A 14,031-nucleotide genomic window follows, 5' to 3' on the forward strand; every position below is an offset into this window, starting at 1 on the left:
TATATGTGTGTGTGTGTGTGTGTGTGTGTGTGTGTGTGTGTGTGTGTAGTTTTTTATGCTTTTATGGAAAGTGGTCATTAAGTGCACGCTAGCCTCAAAAGTTCTGTCTGTTGAGCTCTTAAAGTAGCTCAGCTATTACACTCTGCTGTTTTAACCACCAAACTCTACTGTGTTAACTGTCCAACTCCACACTGCTTCAACTATCTCTCTGTCTAACCATAGAGCTTTAACTATCTAACCCGAGCGGGTTTACTTTCGTGCTCGCTTGGTAGGAGGTCCTTCATTCGCGACATTTTATTACCTTAACAGTTCTTCCTAAAGACAGCATGCATTAGATTACATGTTAAAGGTTTGGAGTTGTGTTTGGAGAAGCTGGAAGAAGTTTACAGAATAAAGAGGCAAGAAAATCTAATCGGATCTGGTTGGAGTTTTTCAGATTTTAGGAATTTGTCTGCAGCTAGTATATCATTATCAATACTCTTATTTTATAAATGAAATAAATGATATAAATGTACTGACAAACGTTGTCTTACCACGATGGCACTTCTCTTTAGCCTGCGTGATTATATTTAAAATAATCCTCAGTAAAATTGGTAAATGTTCCATGAAATATAGTGAAAATAAATAACATTTTTACAGCCTGGCAGATAGTAATGTGAAGTATTACAGCGTTCAGGGCTTCTTGAGGTGTTATTTTATTGACACTGTATCATATTAGGCCACATTAACTAAATCAGGTATTTGAAATCAGGTTTGAATCAGGTATTTATTTTTTGCTCTTCAGAAATACAAGCTAAAAATCACATTAATGACTTTTTAATATAACAACAGAGAATCTGCTTATATTTTAAGAATATAAACAAGTTTACACGCCTCGATATTAACAAGTATGTAATTATTATTCATAGATCTGATTTTAAAAGCCAAAGTTTTTGAGAGCAGAACGTTAAAGATGCAAAGTGATGTGAGTGTGTTTAAATAAATGACCTCGCTGGCGTTTCTGCTGTGTCTCCATCCCTTCCTTCAACTGACCAACTCGATCGTATAATTGTCCCTTTAATCCGTTGACATTATCGCTCAGACAAACAGACTGCTATCGATCTCTGCATTAGGTGATCAAACGAGCCGAGCAGGAGGACCAGGTGAGGGTCCAGCTGCGAGGAAAAGCGCTTTTGACGCTCAAACCTGCAGCCCAGCTCATTATAAGTTAGAGCCGTTGGACAGAAACAGGTACATTAGCCTGAAGTGATCAGCAGATGAACGAGACGCGGCTCGCATTTAACGTTTCGCTTAAAGTGAACTATAAACTTTGTTTATTCGCGTTCTCAGCGGAGCGGAGCTGATTCTGCAGCCTAGACGATAAGATGATGTAAGAAAGATGGAGTTTACTTGCCTTTTAGATACGAGCCAGATTGAGGAACATCGCTGGTGTCCCGGTGTCCACTTTGCCCCTTCACTCTCTCTCTCTCTTACTCTCTCTCTCTCTCTTTCTCTCTTTCCCAGTGTCCACTTTCCCCTTCTCTTTCTCTCTCTCCTACTGTCCACTTTTCCCCCTCTCGTCTCTCTCTTGCTGTTTTGCACGCTTTGCCTTGTGCTCCCATTCGCTGTCCCTCTCCCTCTCTCCCCTCTCTCGCTCTCGCTCTCTCTCCCCAGCCCTGTGGAGGAAAATCTTGATGATACACTTACAGAAGTTTCTCTTTGTCTCCTTTAATCGTATTCGTCTCACCTCTTTTTTCGCGCGCAGAGCAGAGCAGAGCAGAGGAGAGCCAGCGCCGAGCTCAGAGGAGATGAGCACACCTTCAGTGTCCGAGAGCAGCTGCTGGTCAGCGCGTTCAGCTTTCATTTCTAACCTCAACTTTCGGCTTGGACGGTTTGGAAGCGCAGTTTGTGCGCGTCGAAGTATTTATGCGAGTCCTTCACGACTGAACATGCTCTAAATGTGCGATACAAATCAGTCACTGTTCAGTTTTCTGTTCTTTTTATTAACCATTTATTTTCAAAAATCACTGCTTCCAACTTTAAAGTGGCAAAAAAGTCCTGAAACATTCACACACCATCCATAAACTTCACCACGAGATGTGGAAATGGCAAAAATAGAAATAAACGAACAGATAAATACAAATCATGATAAATAAATAAATACAGTCATCATGAAATGCAAAATATTTTTTTAAATATCATCTCACAAAAGACATGATAACAATAAATTATGCTCTTCCATTTGCCTGTAATTGTCTACTGTACGCTAGATGGCAGCCCCATCCAGACATTATAAGCCTGTAAAGCGCAGGCTTCGCTATTCATGCACATAAAGCCGCTCTGCTGCCCGTTACAACCGGCAACTTCCGCCGTTACCGAATCACTACGACCACACAGACGGAGCACAGCACCCTGAAATCACGACCTTAAAACGTTAGAGCGTCACGTTTGGCCCTTTATGTCTCACCCATCGCTTTATTTTCTCTATCTAGACCTGCCTGCGCCGTTATACCGCTCTCTCTGTATCTCTCGCTCCCCTCGCGCATCCTCTCGCGCTCTCCCGCCGTGCTCTGCCGGGCTCTCTGAGAGCCGCCGCGCCGTGAACCGCGCGGATTAGCTCGGTTATAACGGCTGGAGAGCTTCGGGACACAGAGAGGAGGCGAGGGAGGCGGTGAGCAGCGGTGGTCAAACCTGCGGAGGAGCGGTCAGTCTGCGGGTGTGTTTAGCGTTTTCGCGTTAAAACCCGCAGCTCGGGAATAAGAACAAAAGCGGTTCCCACCAAAAAAAAAAAACTTTTAAGGGACTCGTCTATGCTTTCAGTTCCTATTTTTTGTTTTGTGTTGTTTTGTTTTTTTTTCTGCCCCTCATTCTAATCGGGGGTTTCTTCCTCTTTTTTCTTTTTTTTCAACCACAATAGACGGTCCATTCTAATCAGGTTTCAAAGTAAATAGCAGCGCGGGGAGAGCGCAATGTAAATCGTGCTTGTCAGAAACACCCCCCACCACCATCTAACCCCCCCTCTTCAGCACCCCCCTCCTCCCCCCAACCTCCAGCCCTCCCTCTTCAGTCGTAGGTAGCAAGGAACGAGGACTCTAACCAATGGAGTGAAGGAGGCTTGGCTAACCTTAGCCTCCTATTTTCTGCCCCCCCCAACCCGTCCACCCCCTCCGTGCAGGGTTCTGACCAGTCAGTCGCCTTTGATTATCAGTCGCCAGCAGCCCCTCTCTTGGCTCCTTGACACGAGCACCATATAAGGCGCAGCGATCTCCATAGAAACGTGTCAGTTTCAATAGTAGTGTCAAAGTTCACTATATACAGACATTCGCGCGGATCTCCGTTTCGGAAACATTGCTCCGCCGCTCCTCCCGTCCAAACGCGTTCATTTTTTTCGGGGGCTTCTTCTTTTTCTTTTTCTTCTCCTTCTTCTTCTCCTTCTTATGCTTTCGTGCATATTCTATTAGTTGTGTTGTGTTGTTTTCTCTCTCTCTCTCCCTCTCTCGCTCCCTCTGTTTCTCTCTCGCTCGCTCGCTCGCTCGCTCTCTCTCTCTCCCTCTCGCTCTTTATCCTCGCTCCGTTCCGACTGGAAGAGGTGAAACTGCATAGGCACTCGGGCGACGTTGTTGTTGGTGTGTGTGTGAGTGTGTGCGAGTGTGTGTGTGCGTGCGTGTGTTTTTTTGGGGTCTCTCTCTCTTTTTTTCTTTCTTTTTTTTCTTTTTTTTGGCTGGACCAGATGAGCTTTATTCATGAACATAGATAGAGAATTCCGCTCTTCGGCGTTTCCTTCTCTCCAGCAGCCGCGAAGACGGAGAAAGGAGCAGGCGAGGAAAAAAAGACGGGAATTTATCTCGCGCCGCACTTTGGATCGCGGATTCGCCGGAGAGAGCTTTGCTTTTCGCCTCGACGTCCACGCCAAGCGCACGGACTGAGGTGTTTTGCGCAAGACAAGAGACGAATTCATCAAAAAGCAACAACAACAAAAACAAGAAAAACTGTTTTTCGTCACGTTGTTTTGGGTTTTTTTTTCTGGGACTCGCTTTCTCCAAACGACCGGGGCTCCCGAATGGCTGACTGCAATTTACCGTGGAACTGGCCTCCCGACAGCTGCATATCCTGATCGGGCTTTGCCTTCTTCCCCATCCAGCTCCGGTTCATTCTTTTTTTCCTCTTCTTCTTCTCCTGATTTTTGAATGCATCGATCGTTTTAGGCATCTACTTTTTTCCCCCTTTTTCTCTTTTCCTCCTTTGCTATGAGATTGACCGCTCCGGCTTGACTCCGTTCGTCCGAGCTCCCTCTGTCTGCCTCTCTCTCTCTCTCTCTCCTTCGCTCTCTCTCTCTCTCCCTCCCTCCCCCCACCCCAGAGCCCCCCGCTTTCCCCCTGTCTTCCCAAGCTCCGAGAACCGAGCGAGCCGTGTTCGCTTGAAAGCACTTTTTTTCCTGGGCCCGAGATATGGCAATGGTAGTTAGCGTCTGGCGCGATCCGCAGGACGACGTGGCCGGTGGAGCCCCTAGCGGGCCCAACCCGGCGGCCCAGCCGGCGAGGGAGCAGCAGCAGGCGGCGTCAGCAGCGCCGCACACCCCGCAGACCCCCAGCCAGCCGGGACCGCCGTCCACCCCGGGCACGGCCGGAGACAAGGGCAGCCAGAACTCAGCGCAGAGCCAGCAGCACATCGAGTGCGTGGTGTGCGGGGACAAATCGAGCGGCAAGCACTACGGCCAGTTCACCTGCGAGGGCTGCAAAAGTTTCTTCAAGAGGAGCGTGCGCAGGAACTTAACGTACACATGCCGTGCCAACAGGAACTGTCCTATTGACCAGCACCATCGCAATCAGTGCCAATACTGTCGGCTTAAGAAGTGTTTAAAAGTGGGCATGCGGCGGGAAGGTGAATATATGTTGCTTCTTTTTCTTCTTCTTCTTCCTCTTTTTCTTTTTATTTTTCCCCACATTCACTGCACACACACCACTGCTAGATTCCCCAGACCGTCTTGCAGAGCCGTGTTATGTAAAGGTCGCGCTCTGCTCACGCATACACAGCGTGTGTACGTTTTCTTCTTCGGCTGCCTGCTAGACAAGAGTGTGTGAAGGCTAAGACGAGCACGCTACACGCAGCAAGCGTTTTGTTTACAAGCTTTGATAGCATGGAGCTTAGCCCACAGGCTACGGTGCATCCATTTCAACTCGCTCAATTGCGCGAGATGCAAGAGCCGTGCATGAACTCGAGGGATGTGTACATATATAGTCTGTTGCCTGGTTTAGTCTTAACGTCCACCACGTCTCATTTTGTGCACGAGAACGGTTTGCCTTAGTGAAGGGAAGTTGAGTGTGTATTTGGCTTAGTGGTCGTAGCCCAGTGTGTGTGTGTGAGAGAGAGAGAGAGAGTGTGTGTGTGTGTGTTTAGAGGCCTGTTTCAACCTCAAAGCCATGTGAACAATGGCGGTACCAACTTATGTGCTGCACTTCTATCAACAAAGTATAGCACAGCTGTATTTTGCCCAGAATTACTTTCTCAGGCTATTGTTGAATTTTACGAACCGCATCTGTATTTATTTGAGCTGGAGAGCGCAGCCTTTGTCCTCGATCTACATCTAAGCTAGCCCACTTAGCCTTTCGACCTATATAACAAATCACGTGCGTTCACTATTCTGGTAAAATATAGATTATTTTTGCCTGCAAAGTGAATGTCAGTAGGCTTGCTATGCTGAGTGTGGAGATGCTGTACAAAGTAGTGTAAAGTAAAGGAGTGCAGGGATACGGACACACCGGCCACGAGCTACCTATTTAAATGCTTATCGTAGAAATATTCACTTAAATATCAGTGTGACGCTAAGTTCTGGACTGAGTATCCGCGTCTAGCTGTTGTCATAAAGTGCATAAACGTAAATGTAACAAATGTAAACACGAACACTTCACAGAGGCTGTGACCTTATAAATGCCTCACAGAGATATCACGCATTAAAAAGAAGCACACGCTTTTTTTTCTTTTTTTCTAAGTAATATTGTACACAGACTAGCGTTTTCCACAGATTATGCAGACATAAGCCCCCTTTTTATTTCTTCCACATAAATGATTGTTTCTCAGTTCTGGATGCACATTTCCTCTCCCTCTCTCTCTTTTCGTCAGCGGTTCAGCGAGGAAGGATGCCCCCGACCCAGCCGAACCCCGGCCAGTACGCGCTCACCAACGGCGACCCCCTGAACGGCCACTGCTACCTCTCGGGATACATCTCGCTGCTGCTGCGGGCCGAGCCCTACCCCACGTCCCGCTACGGCAGCCAGTGCATGCAGCCCAACAACATCATGGGCATCGAGAACATCTGCGAGTTGGCCGCGCGCCTGCTCTTCAGCGCCGTGGAGTGGGCCAGGAACATCCCTTTCTTCCCCGACCTGCAGATCACCGACCAGGTGTCCCTGCTCAGACTCACGTGGAGCGAGCTGTTCGTGCTGAACGCGGCGCAGTGCTCCATGCCGCTGCACGTGGCGCCGCTACTCGCCGCCGCCGGCCTGCACGCGTCGCCCATGTCCGCGGACCGCGTCGTGGCCTTCATGGACCACATCCGGATCTTCCAGGAGCAGGTGGAGAAGCTCAAGGCGCTGCACGTCGACTCGGCGGAGTACAGCTGCATGAAGGCCATCGTGCTCTTCACTTCGGGTGAGTCAGGGGGCTCTCGTGTGTGTGTGTCTGAGTGTGTGTACGGATGTGAGTGTGCTCGAGGCCGCGGGCGACCGGGGAGCTCGAGCTCGAGCTGGTGTTGGTGTTTTGTGGACTTAAAGTGATGCTGGTCGTGCAAATAGTGTATTGTTTTTTTAATATCACAGCATACACACAGAAGGTATTTTGCAGGCTAATTAAATCCAGGCTCTTATTATATGCAAACGCTGTCTTTATTTAAAAATAGACCCCTGAAAATCGTCGTGGGCGTAATGAGCATATTTAAAAAAAAACATAGGCCTATACCTTATTGTAATTTTTGACAATAGGCTAATAAATAAAGAAATAAAGGAATTAAGGAATGCACATTTTGACGTGTGTGCATTTTAAAATACATACTATAATATAGGTCTTGGAGAAAATTCGGGCACGTTTTGAAGAAAAGCGTGTACACAGATATTTCTCTGTGCTTTTCAAAGAGCGATTGCTTATGAAGGACTTGGGGTCAGTGCTAAATTATCATGCCACAGACAACATGGTGGCGAATTGTTTACGCCCTCGAGTTCATTTGAAAAATAGAAATTGTAGGCCCAAATGAACAGCCTGGCTGAACGCGGATGGACATGTTATAGACTGTGTCGTCAATAGTCCTGAGACTGTGCTAAATGTATGCCCATTTTACACAAGCTGTGGTAATTTTACCAATTAATCACACTTCATTTTTATGTAGGTACATATCATAACATAATTTATATTAAAAAGCAAAAATATATTCTTTTTACACAATAGCGCTTTTAATGGCGAATTGGCCCAACATCATGCTTAAGCCGGGAGTGTTTTGTGTTTTTAAAATGGAAAAACAACAACAATAATAATAATTTGACTAAAAGTGTCCCTATTAGTCGAAATGATTATAGATTATATACACTGTACAATTGTAGGGTATCATTTTGGTCGTGGACCGTCCTAGTTTATAAATAAAGAAGTAATTACAGCAGATAATGATGAAGACCCCAGTAAGCAGCTCGAGTGGTTTGTTGTAGCCTTCACAAAATGGGCTGATTGGTGGCAGCAAAGGAAATATTTCATCGCGTGCAGTTCCTCTCGCTGTGGCTTACTGCACTGCCATGTGGAGGAGCTGACATTAAAAAAGATGCTCGTCGCCAAGTTTATTTGTAGTGTTATCATGCTTTTTCATTAAAAATGGTATTAAATGCGCTAAGCTTTAGAGTTTGAGGTAATAGGCCGCAGTCTTTGGGGCATTGTATGACCTGGCATGGCTTCCAGAAGCATGCGGTGTTGCTAGTGAAAAGTGCTGAAAAGGAAGTGTTTATTTTCTTTTCATTTTCGCTCATTTGCCTGCTGATAGCTCTTTTTAAAAACGTTTTCTCGCGTTTGGCATTAAATAATAATGCTACTGTTCATTCTCTCTAGCAATGACGTCAGCCTCGAGATGACCCCTAGTTATCAACCTTATTTACCACTCATTTGCTCTTAATGGAGGTCCAGGAGTCCTGCAAGTAAATAGATAACAATAAAATGTATCTAGTTAGATCACATCTGTAGATTAGTTCATGTGCATTTGGACTGGAAACTAGTTCAACATAACGACTCAGGGCTACATCTGAGCTTTCTGAGAGCCTTATGGTCAGTGGAGGTAGCTACACAGGCCTGAACTGTCCTGAATTTCGAGCAGACTGTGTTCTGATTTTTAAAATAAACATTTTTTTTATTTTACAATCGCGGTTCATCACAAAATGGTGACCCAACGGTTTTGCCTGGATCCTCCAATAGGCCTGGGTGTGTTTGCTGTCTTATTAAGTTGAAACCATAAATTATTAACAAACGTCTTCTAACGTCCACTTACTTCCCTGCATTAATTGCACACTGAAGTATTCTTTTCCTCACAAGCCTGCTATTTGCACATGCAGCCCGAGCCACAGAGCATAAGGTCACATCACTGGGAGATTTCAGCCTGGACTTCACAGTTCAGAAGTGCAGGAGGTCATTGTACTGAACCGAAGTGCGTTACAGTCCAGTGCAATTAGGATCAATCTCAGTAGGACTGTAGGTGGGATGCCACGCCCTAATACTTCACAAATTATGATATTTTAATACAAATTAAGAGCAGTGTAAAATATATTTTTTGTTCCTCCGCCATGTATTAATGCTGAACGCTTATTGGAGCTGATATATTGTTTACGCTGTGTTAGGCTTCTCTATAGGACTATAGGACTATAAGCTCGGTTATATAGCGATTATAACGAAAATCATTTATTACAATTAAATTGAGAGCAGATACAATATAAGGCTAAGTAATTGAGGCGAATCCCTTTGGTGTATTACAGTATTTAGACACCGGAAATATGCATTTTCCTCCCGTGTAATGTTGATTTAGCCCTTTTCCTAAATTTGGGCGACTGTCTTCTCGGCTAAAGCTTTGGTCATAAATTTGATTGCTTGCGCGGCCCTGCCTCTGGTAGGAAGAAGTGACTCGAAAGCATATGGAAAGTAATTAGGTCATAATTCAGTTATTACCATATTCAACCATTTTTGCAAACGTGCAGCTGCATGTTTCTACGTTTTAGCCCAAACATGGCCGCCATGTCCATCCTCGCCACTCAGACAGCGGGTCATTAAAAAAAAAGAGCCACACACGGGCTGAAGATGCGGGCTGGGTTGTTGGGTCTGATTTACGAGCGCGCGTGTGGTATCTCCCGTGCCACACGGGGGGAATCCGTCGCGTCGCTCTTTGAGGGATTGTTTATTTAGAATGACGGAGCTCCTCGTGCTCTGCGTGATACATGGTGTTTGCGTTGGTGTGCGTGTTCACCTCAGCCTTGCAGCGTCCGTGCCGAACGCTAACCTGCTCTTCTTTTTCTTCCTCTTGTTTGTTTGTCGCTGTTTTGTCGGACCAGACGCTTGTGGCCTGTCGGACGCGGCGCACATCGAGAGTCTACAGGAGAAGTCCCAGTGCGCTCTGGAGGAGTACGTGAGGAGCCAGTACCCCAACCAGCCCAGCCGCTTTGGCAAGCTCCTCCTGCGGCTGCCTTCTCTCCGCACCGTCTCCTCGTCGGTAATTGAACAGCTGTTCTTCGTTCGCTTGGTAGGTAAAACTCCCATTGAAACCCTCATCAGGGATATGTTATTATCCGGGAGCAGCTTCAACTGGCCCTACATGTCCATTCAATGATCCCAATGAGCGAGTAAAACAAAAAGAGAGAGAGAGACGTAAAGGACCAAAAAACTCTACAGCCCTCTTTCAAGAAGACTATATATAGGACCTGCTTTCTGATCACCTTGGAAGACATTTTCTCTCTACTGTTTTTTTTTCTTCTGTTGTCTTCTCGGACCGAGATGGAATACGTAATGTATAAAGATTAAAGAACTGGACTTTACTCCCTTGTAAATCCATCGCCATCACCAAGAACACGCTCCATTTTGTAAAATACTAGTCTTTATTTTCCTTTTTTTTTGTAAAAAAGAACAAAAAACCCACAAAAACAAAATACGTACAGATAAATTGAAGAACATCATATGCGCAGTAAAAAATGAATCAAGACTTAGCAGGAAAGTAATGTTTCCAAGCAATTATAAGAAATGTCCTGTGTCTATGTATCTCTGTTTTGTATTTTTTTCTGGTTCTAAACCAGTTTTTTTCTGTGATTCTATACTAATGATTTTTGATATAACCTTTTGCTTCTTATAATGAGTGCGATATATGTTGTTGAAGCTATGTTCTCCAAGAATTAAAATTGAAGTGAGAATTTAAAACGTTAAAAAAAAAATAAAGAAAATTTTAGACAAATAAGAAACAGTCTAATCGCAATGACAATATCACTGATGGTTGAACTTCCCCCTTCTTCCTCCCAATTGATGCTATGGACATGCAACTGCGGCAAAAAAAGAAAGAAAGAAAGAATGAAAGAAAAAAGAGAGAAAGAAACAAAGAAAGAAAGAAAGAAAGAAAAAACTGACCTCATGGACATTTTAAGGAGAGGACACCGGTGAAACCTTTTCTTTTCTTGGTTGTGTGTGTGAGTGCGTGTGTTGAGTCAATCATCAGTCAAAGAGGAAAGACATGAGAAATCAAAAGCACTTTTAATATATCATTTTCAAATACATTTTGTTTGTTTCGTCTTGATATTTTCGTTGTTTCTTTTGTTTGTTTTGTTTTTGTTTTTTGTTTTTTTTTTTAATTGGTTGTTGCTTCCATTTTGCTCAACCCATGATATGCTTGTGCAGAAGGGTCGCTTGATGAAGTTGTGTGATGGTGACTATACTATTAAAAAAGAAATAGGCAACTATGTCTCACTCTCAGCACATTTTATATGCTTCATATTGTCCAGATGGTCTGATGTTGGAGGATTTTTTAATTATTATAATAATGCATTTTGGGTTTTTTCCACTTTAAGCTATTTTACTAATGAATAAACCACACACATGTGCCTAATTACACCACACCACAGCAGTTCACAGCAGTTCATATATATATATATATATATATATATATATATATATATATATATATATATAGATAGATAGATAGATAGATAGATAGATAGATGGATAGATATATTGATTGATTCAAACATTGCGACTGCCTCAACTTTGTAATAAGAATTTTGCCTGTATTTTAAGACACGAATGGCACGTTTGTCACCTGTGCAGAGCACTTTCTATCTGTGGTCCATATCCTATTCTGCACAGACGTTTTCGTCTGTTTCTTAGCTGTATATTAGCTGGAGACACCGCAGAATACGATTTGTGTGACGTTGCTAGCGACTGCTTCAAAGATCTATGCCTACTTCAGCACATTAATGTTTAATATTTTTCCCAGGCTGGATTGAAAGGCTTGCTCAAGGAGAGGGAGAGAGAGATAGAGACATAGAGAGAGAGGGGGAAGTAAAGGCCTTGGGTAGAAATAAAGAGACGAAGCCTGTCACTACAGATGAGAATGAGAAAAACCCCCCCCTCTAAAAAAAACCACCCACTAATGTTATTTTGCTGTGGGGCTACGAGTGTTTCACAGCAGCAGTTATGCGTGATCAATCTGGGAAATGTACACTGCTGCATGGAAGGCGCTCGATAGCAACACTAAATGTGATGTATTGTACGAAGACAGTGAGAAATTCGTGTTCGGCCTCAAACCATTGGGCACGACTATGGCGAGGAAAAACCTGCTTGTTTTCTTGCTGCGATTGTCCCCCTCCTCGTATTCCCACATCTGCACTCCAGCCTCTCATGTTCTGGGGGTGGAAATGATGCGTGTCTTTTTCTTTTTCTTTTTCTTTTTCTCTTGCAGGGACCGATTATACTGCAGTCTGCGTTCGGTATTAGTGAATTTGTCAAATGTGGCTTTGGGAAAGGGCGAACTTTTGGAAACTGGGCTGCTCTCGTGTTGCGCTCTGCTCCAAGAGAGGTCGACCTAAGCAAAAGAATGCTATGTGTTTTTTGGCCATGTCCTCATTATGAAGCCAGACGTGTTTCCGTGTAAAAAAAAAGGAAAAAAAAATGGGGGAAAAAAAACATGCCAAGCAAAGCTGACGTTGTCATTTTTTGTGCATATCATCGATCGCTTATAAGCCTGAGTTGGTGGGGCGTGGAGTTCAAGAGCAAGAGAGCAAGAGGACTGTCAAATGCCACCCAAACTTTGGGTTTGATTATATTTTCGTGCAGTGGGCACAAAATACGGGCAATGATGGATCTCATCACAACATGTATTTCATTTTGTTGGAAGAGCTCGGTGCTTTTGGCCGATGGGGATGAGAGTAGACGGTGCATCACGCTGCTTCTGTTTATTTTTTCGTCACAGCCTAATTATACGCATTAGACAAACAGAATATTACTAAAACAAGCCTCGCTCATCATGAAAGCTATTCTAACCCGTTTGAAGAGACTTTTTTAAAAACAGCCTGGATTCAGTGAAAGAGTGAAACAGTCGCAGGACCACGTAGAACACAGACGTTTTTGATTGATTACCCCAAAGGACCCGAGACAATGGCTCTTTGACTGCTCTTGTTTTTTTTTTTCTCAATGTTTCTCAAGTTGAGGGTTTTTGAATTGAAAATAGTCGCTTAGTCGCTATCAGGAGCGAGAGTCGAAACACCCAAGGGGATTCCACGGAGCTTTTGTGTAGCGACACAAAGCATGTAAATCGTCAATGTTTAAATTCGGCAAGTCACCCTGCGTATGTGTGATGTGAATATGGGCCTGTGGCATAAATAGTAATGTCATGCAAGCAAGCCCCTTTGCTCCATAGACTATGGTGCTAAGTGGAATCTTCTGACTGTTATATAATGCTTCTTCTAAATTGTTGACCATCGCATTGAGCAGAAGCTCAGAACACTTTCATGTTCAGCAATAATGAGATCAAAATCCCCGAAGAATTTTTTTTTCTATTGCATTCTAAGCAGAGCGCATTCTATTGAGATTTCCATTTGTTAGACTAGAGGCTATATAAAGCAATAGTTGCTAAGGACTGAATTCGTGCCATGTGTTACTAATTAACAAAGCAAGATTTATCCATAAAGGAACATGAATCATATAGCCTGCATAGGCTTACAGAGAAGAATGAGCTATTTTGGTCTCCATTAGATCCGCACTGATATGCTTGCTTGCTCATATTTTAGCCCTTGCATCTCCACCGTGCTTCAGTTGCGTTTTTTTCCTTTTTTTCTTTCTGTTTTTTTGTCAGTCATCACTTACATGACAGTTTTACCCCACCAGACTGAAGGGACGCGGTACCAAACGCCTTCCTATAAGAAGCAAATCGTCTCTGTGGACTGAGGATGTTAAATGGTCTCTCTGGACCAGCTGTGTCAGAACTATTAGCTTAGTTGCGCTTGGCTGAGAGACGAGTGTTTATCTGACACTCTTTGGCTGTTTAGTCCTATTTTATGGGTTTTGATGTTTCCTGCTCGGAGCTGAGGGCTGCAAAGGTGAACTGGAACGTTTACAAGCCACTGACACATTCTACAAAAAAGTTACACACGCGCACAACTGTGCAGTTTTCTGTGTATTTCAAAATTCATTTTAAATTGGCTCTGAATCTGGAATTCATACTTTCTTCAAAAACACTGTCTCTGTGTTTAGCTGTATGTCTTTCCACGTGTACTTTTTTGCTTATATACATGCCTGAAATGCAAAAAATGCATACAATTAATTTGGAATTTGCAATAGGTGTGTTCATCTCATACTTTCTTCTCTATCTATCTATCTATCTATCTATCTATCTATATCTAACTATCAGTTTGTCGTTTCCCGTGTAATTTGTGTTTATATGCATTCCTAAAATGCATTAAATCCATTTTGAAATCACCATGTGCCAGAAAACACAGTATATATGCTCACTTCGTACTGTCTAGTTGTTTTATCTATCTATCTATCTATCTATCTATCTAT

At 43.8% G+C, this 14,031-nt stretch overlaps 1 protein-coding gene across 1 annotated transcript; it reads left to right on the forward strand.

The window, feature by feature from the left end:
- The first annotated feature begins 3,249 nt into the window (after nucleotides 1–3,249).
- On the forward strand, nucleotides 3,250–10,947 carry nr2f1a (nuclear receptor subfamily 2, group F, member 1a). The gene is made up of 3 exons (XM_036598653.1): nucleotides 3,250–4,860; nucleotides 6,100–6,627; nucleotides 9,546–10,947. The coding sequence occupies exons 1-3, from the start codon at nucleotides 4,428–4,430 to the stop codon at nucleotides 9,818–9,820; spliced, it is 1,236 nt and encodes a 411-aa protein (XP_036454546.1). The 5' UTR covers nucleotides 3,250–4,427; the 3' UTR covers nucleotides 9,821–10,947.
- The last annotated feature ends 3,084 nt before the right edge of the window (nucleotides 10,948–14,031 follow it).

This window comes from Colossoma macropomum, unplaced genomic scaffold, assembly GCF_904425465.1.
Source record: "Colossoma macropomum unplaced genomic scaffold, Colossoma_macropomum, whole genome shotgun sequence".
NCBI lineage: Eukaryota > Metazoa > Chordata > Actinopteri > Characiformes > Serrasalmidae > Colossoma > Colossoma macropomum.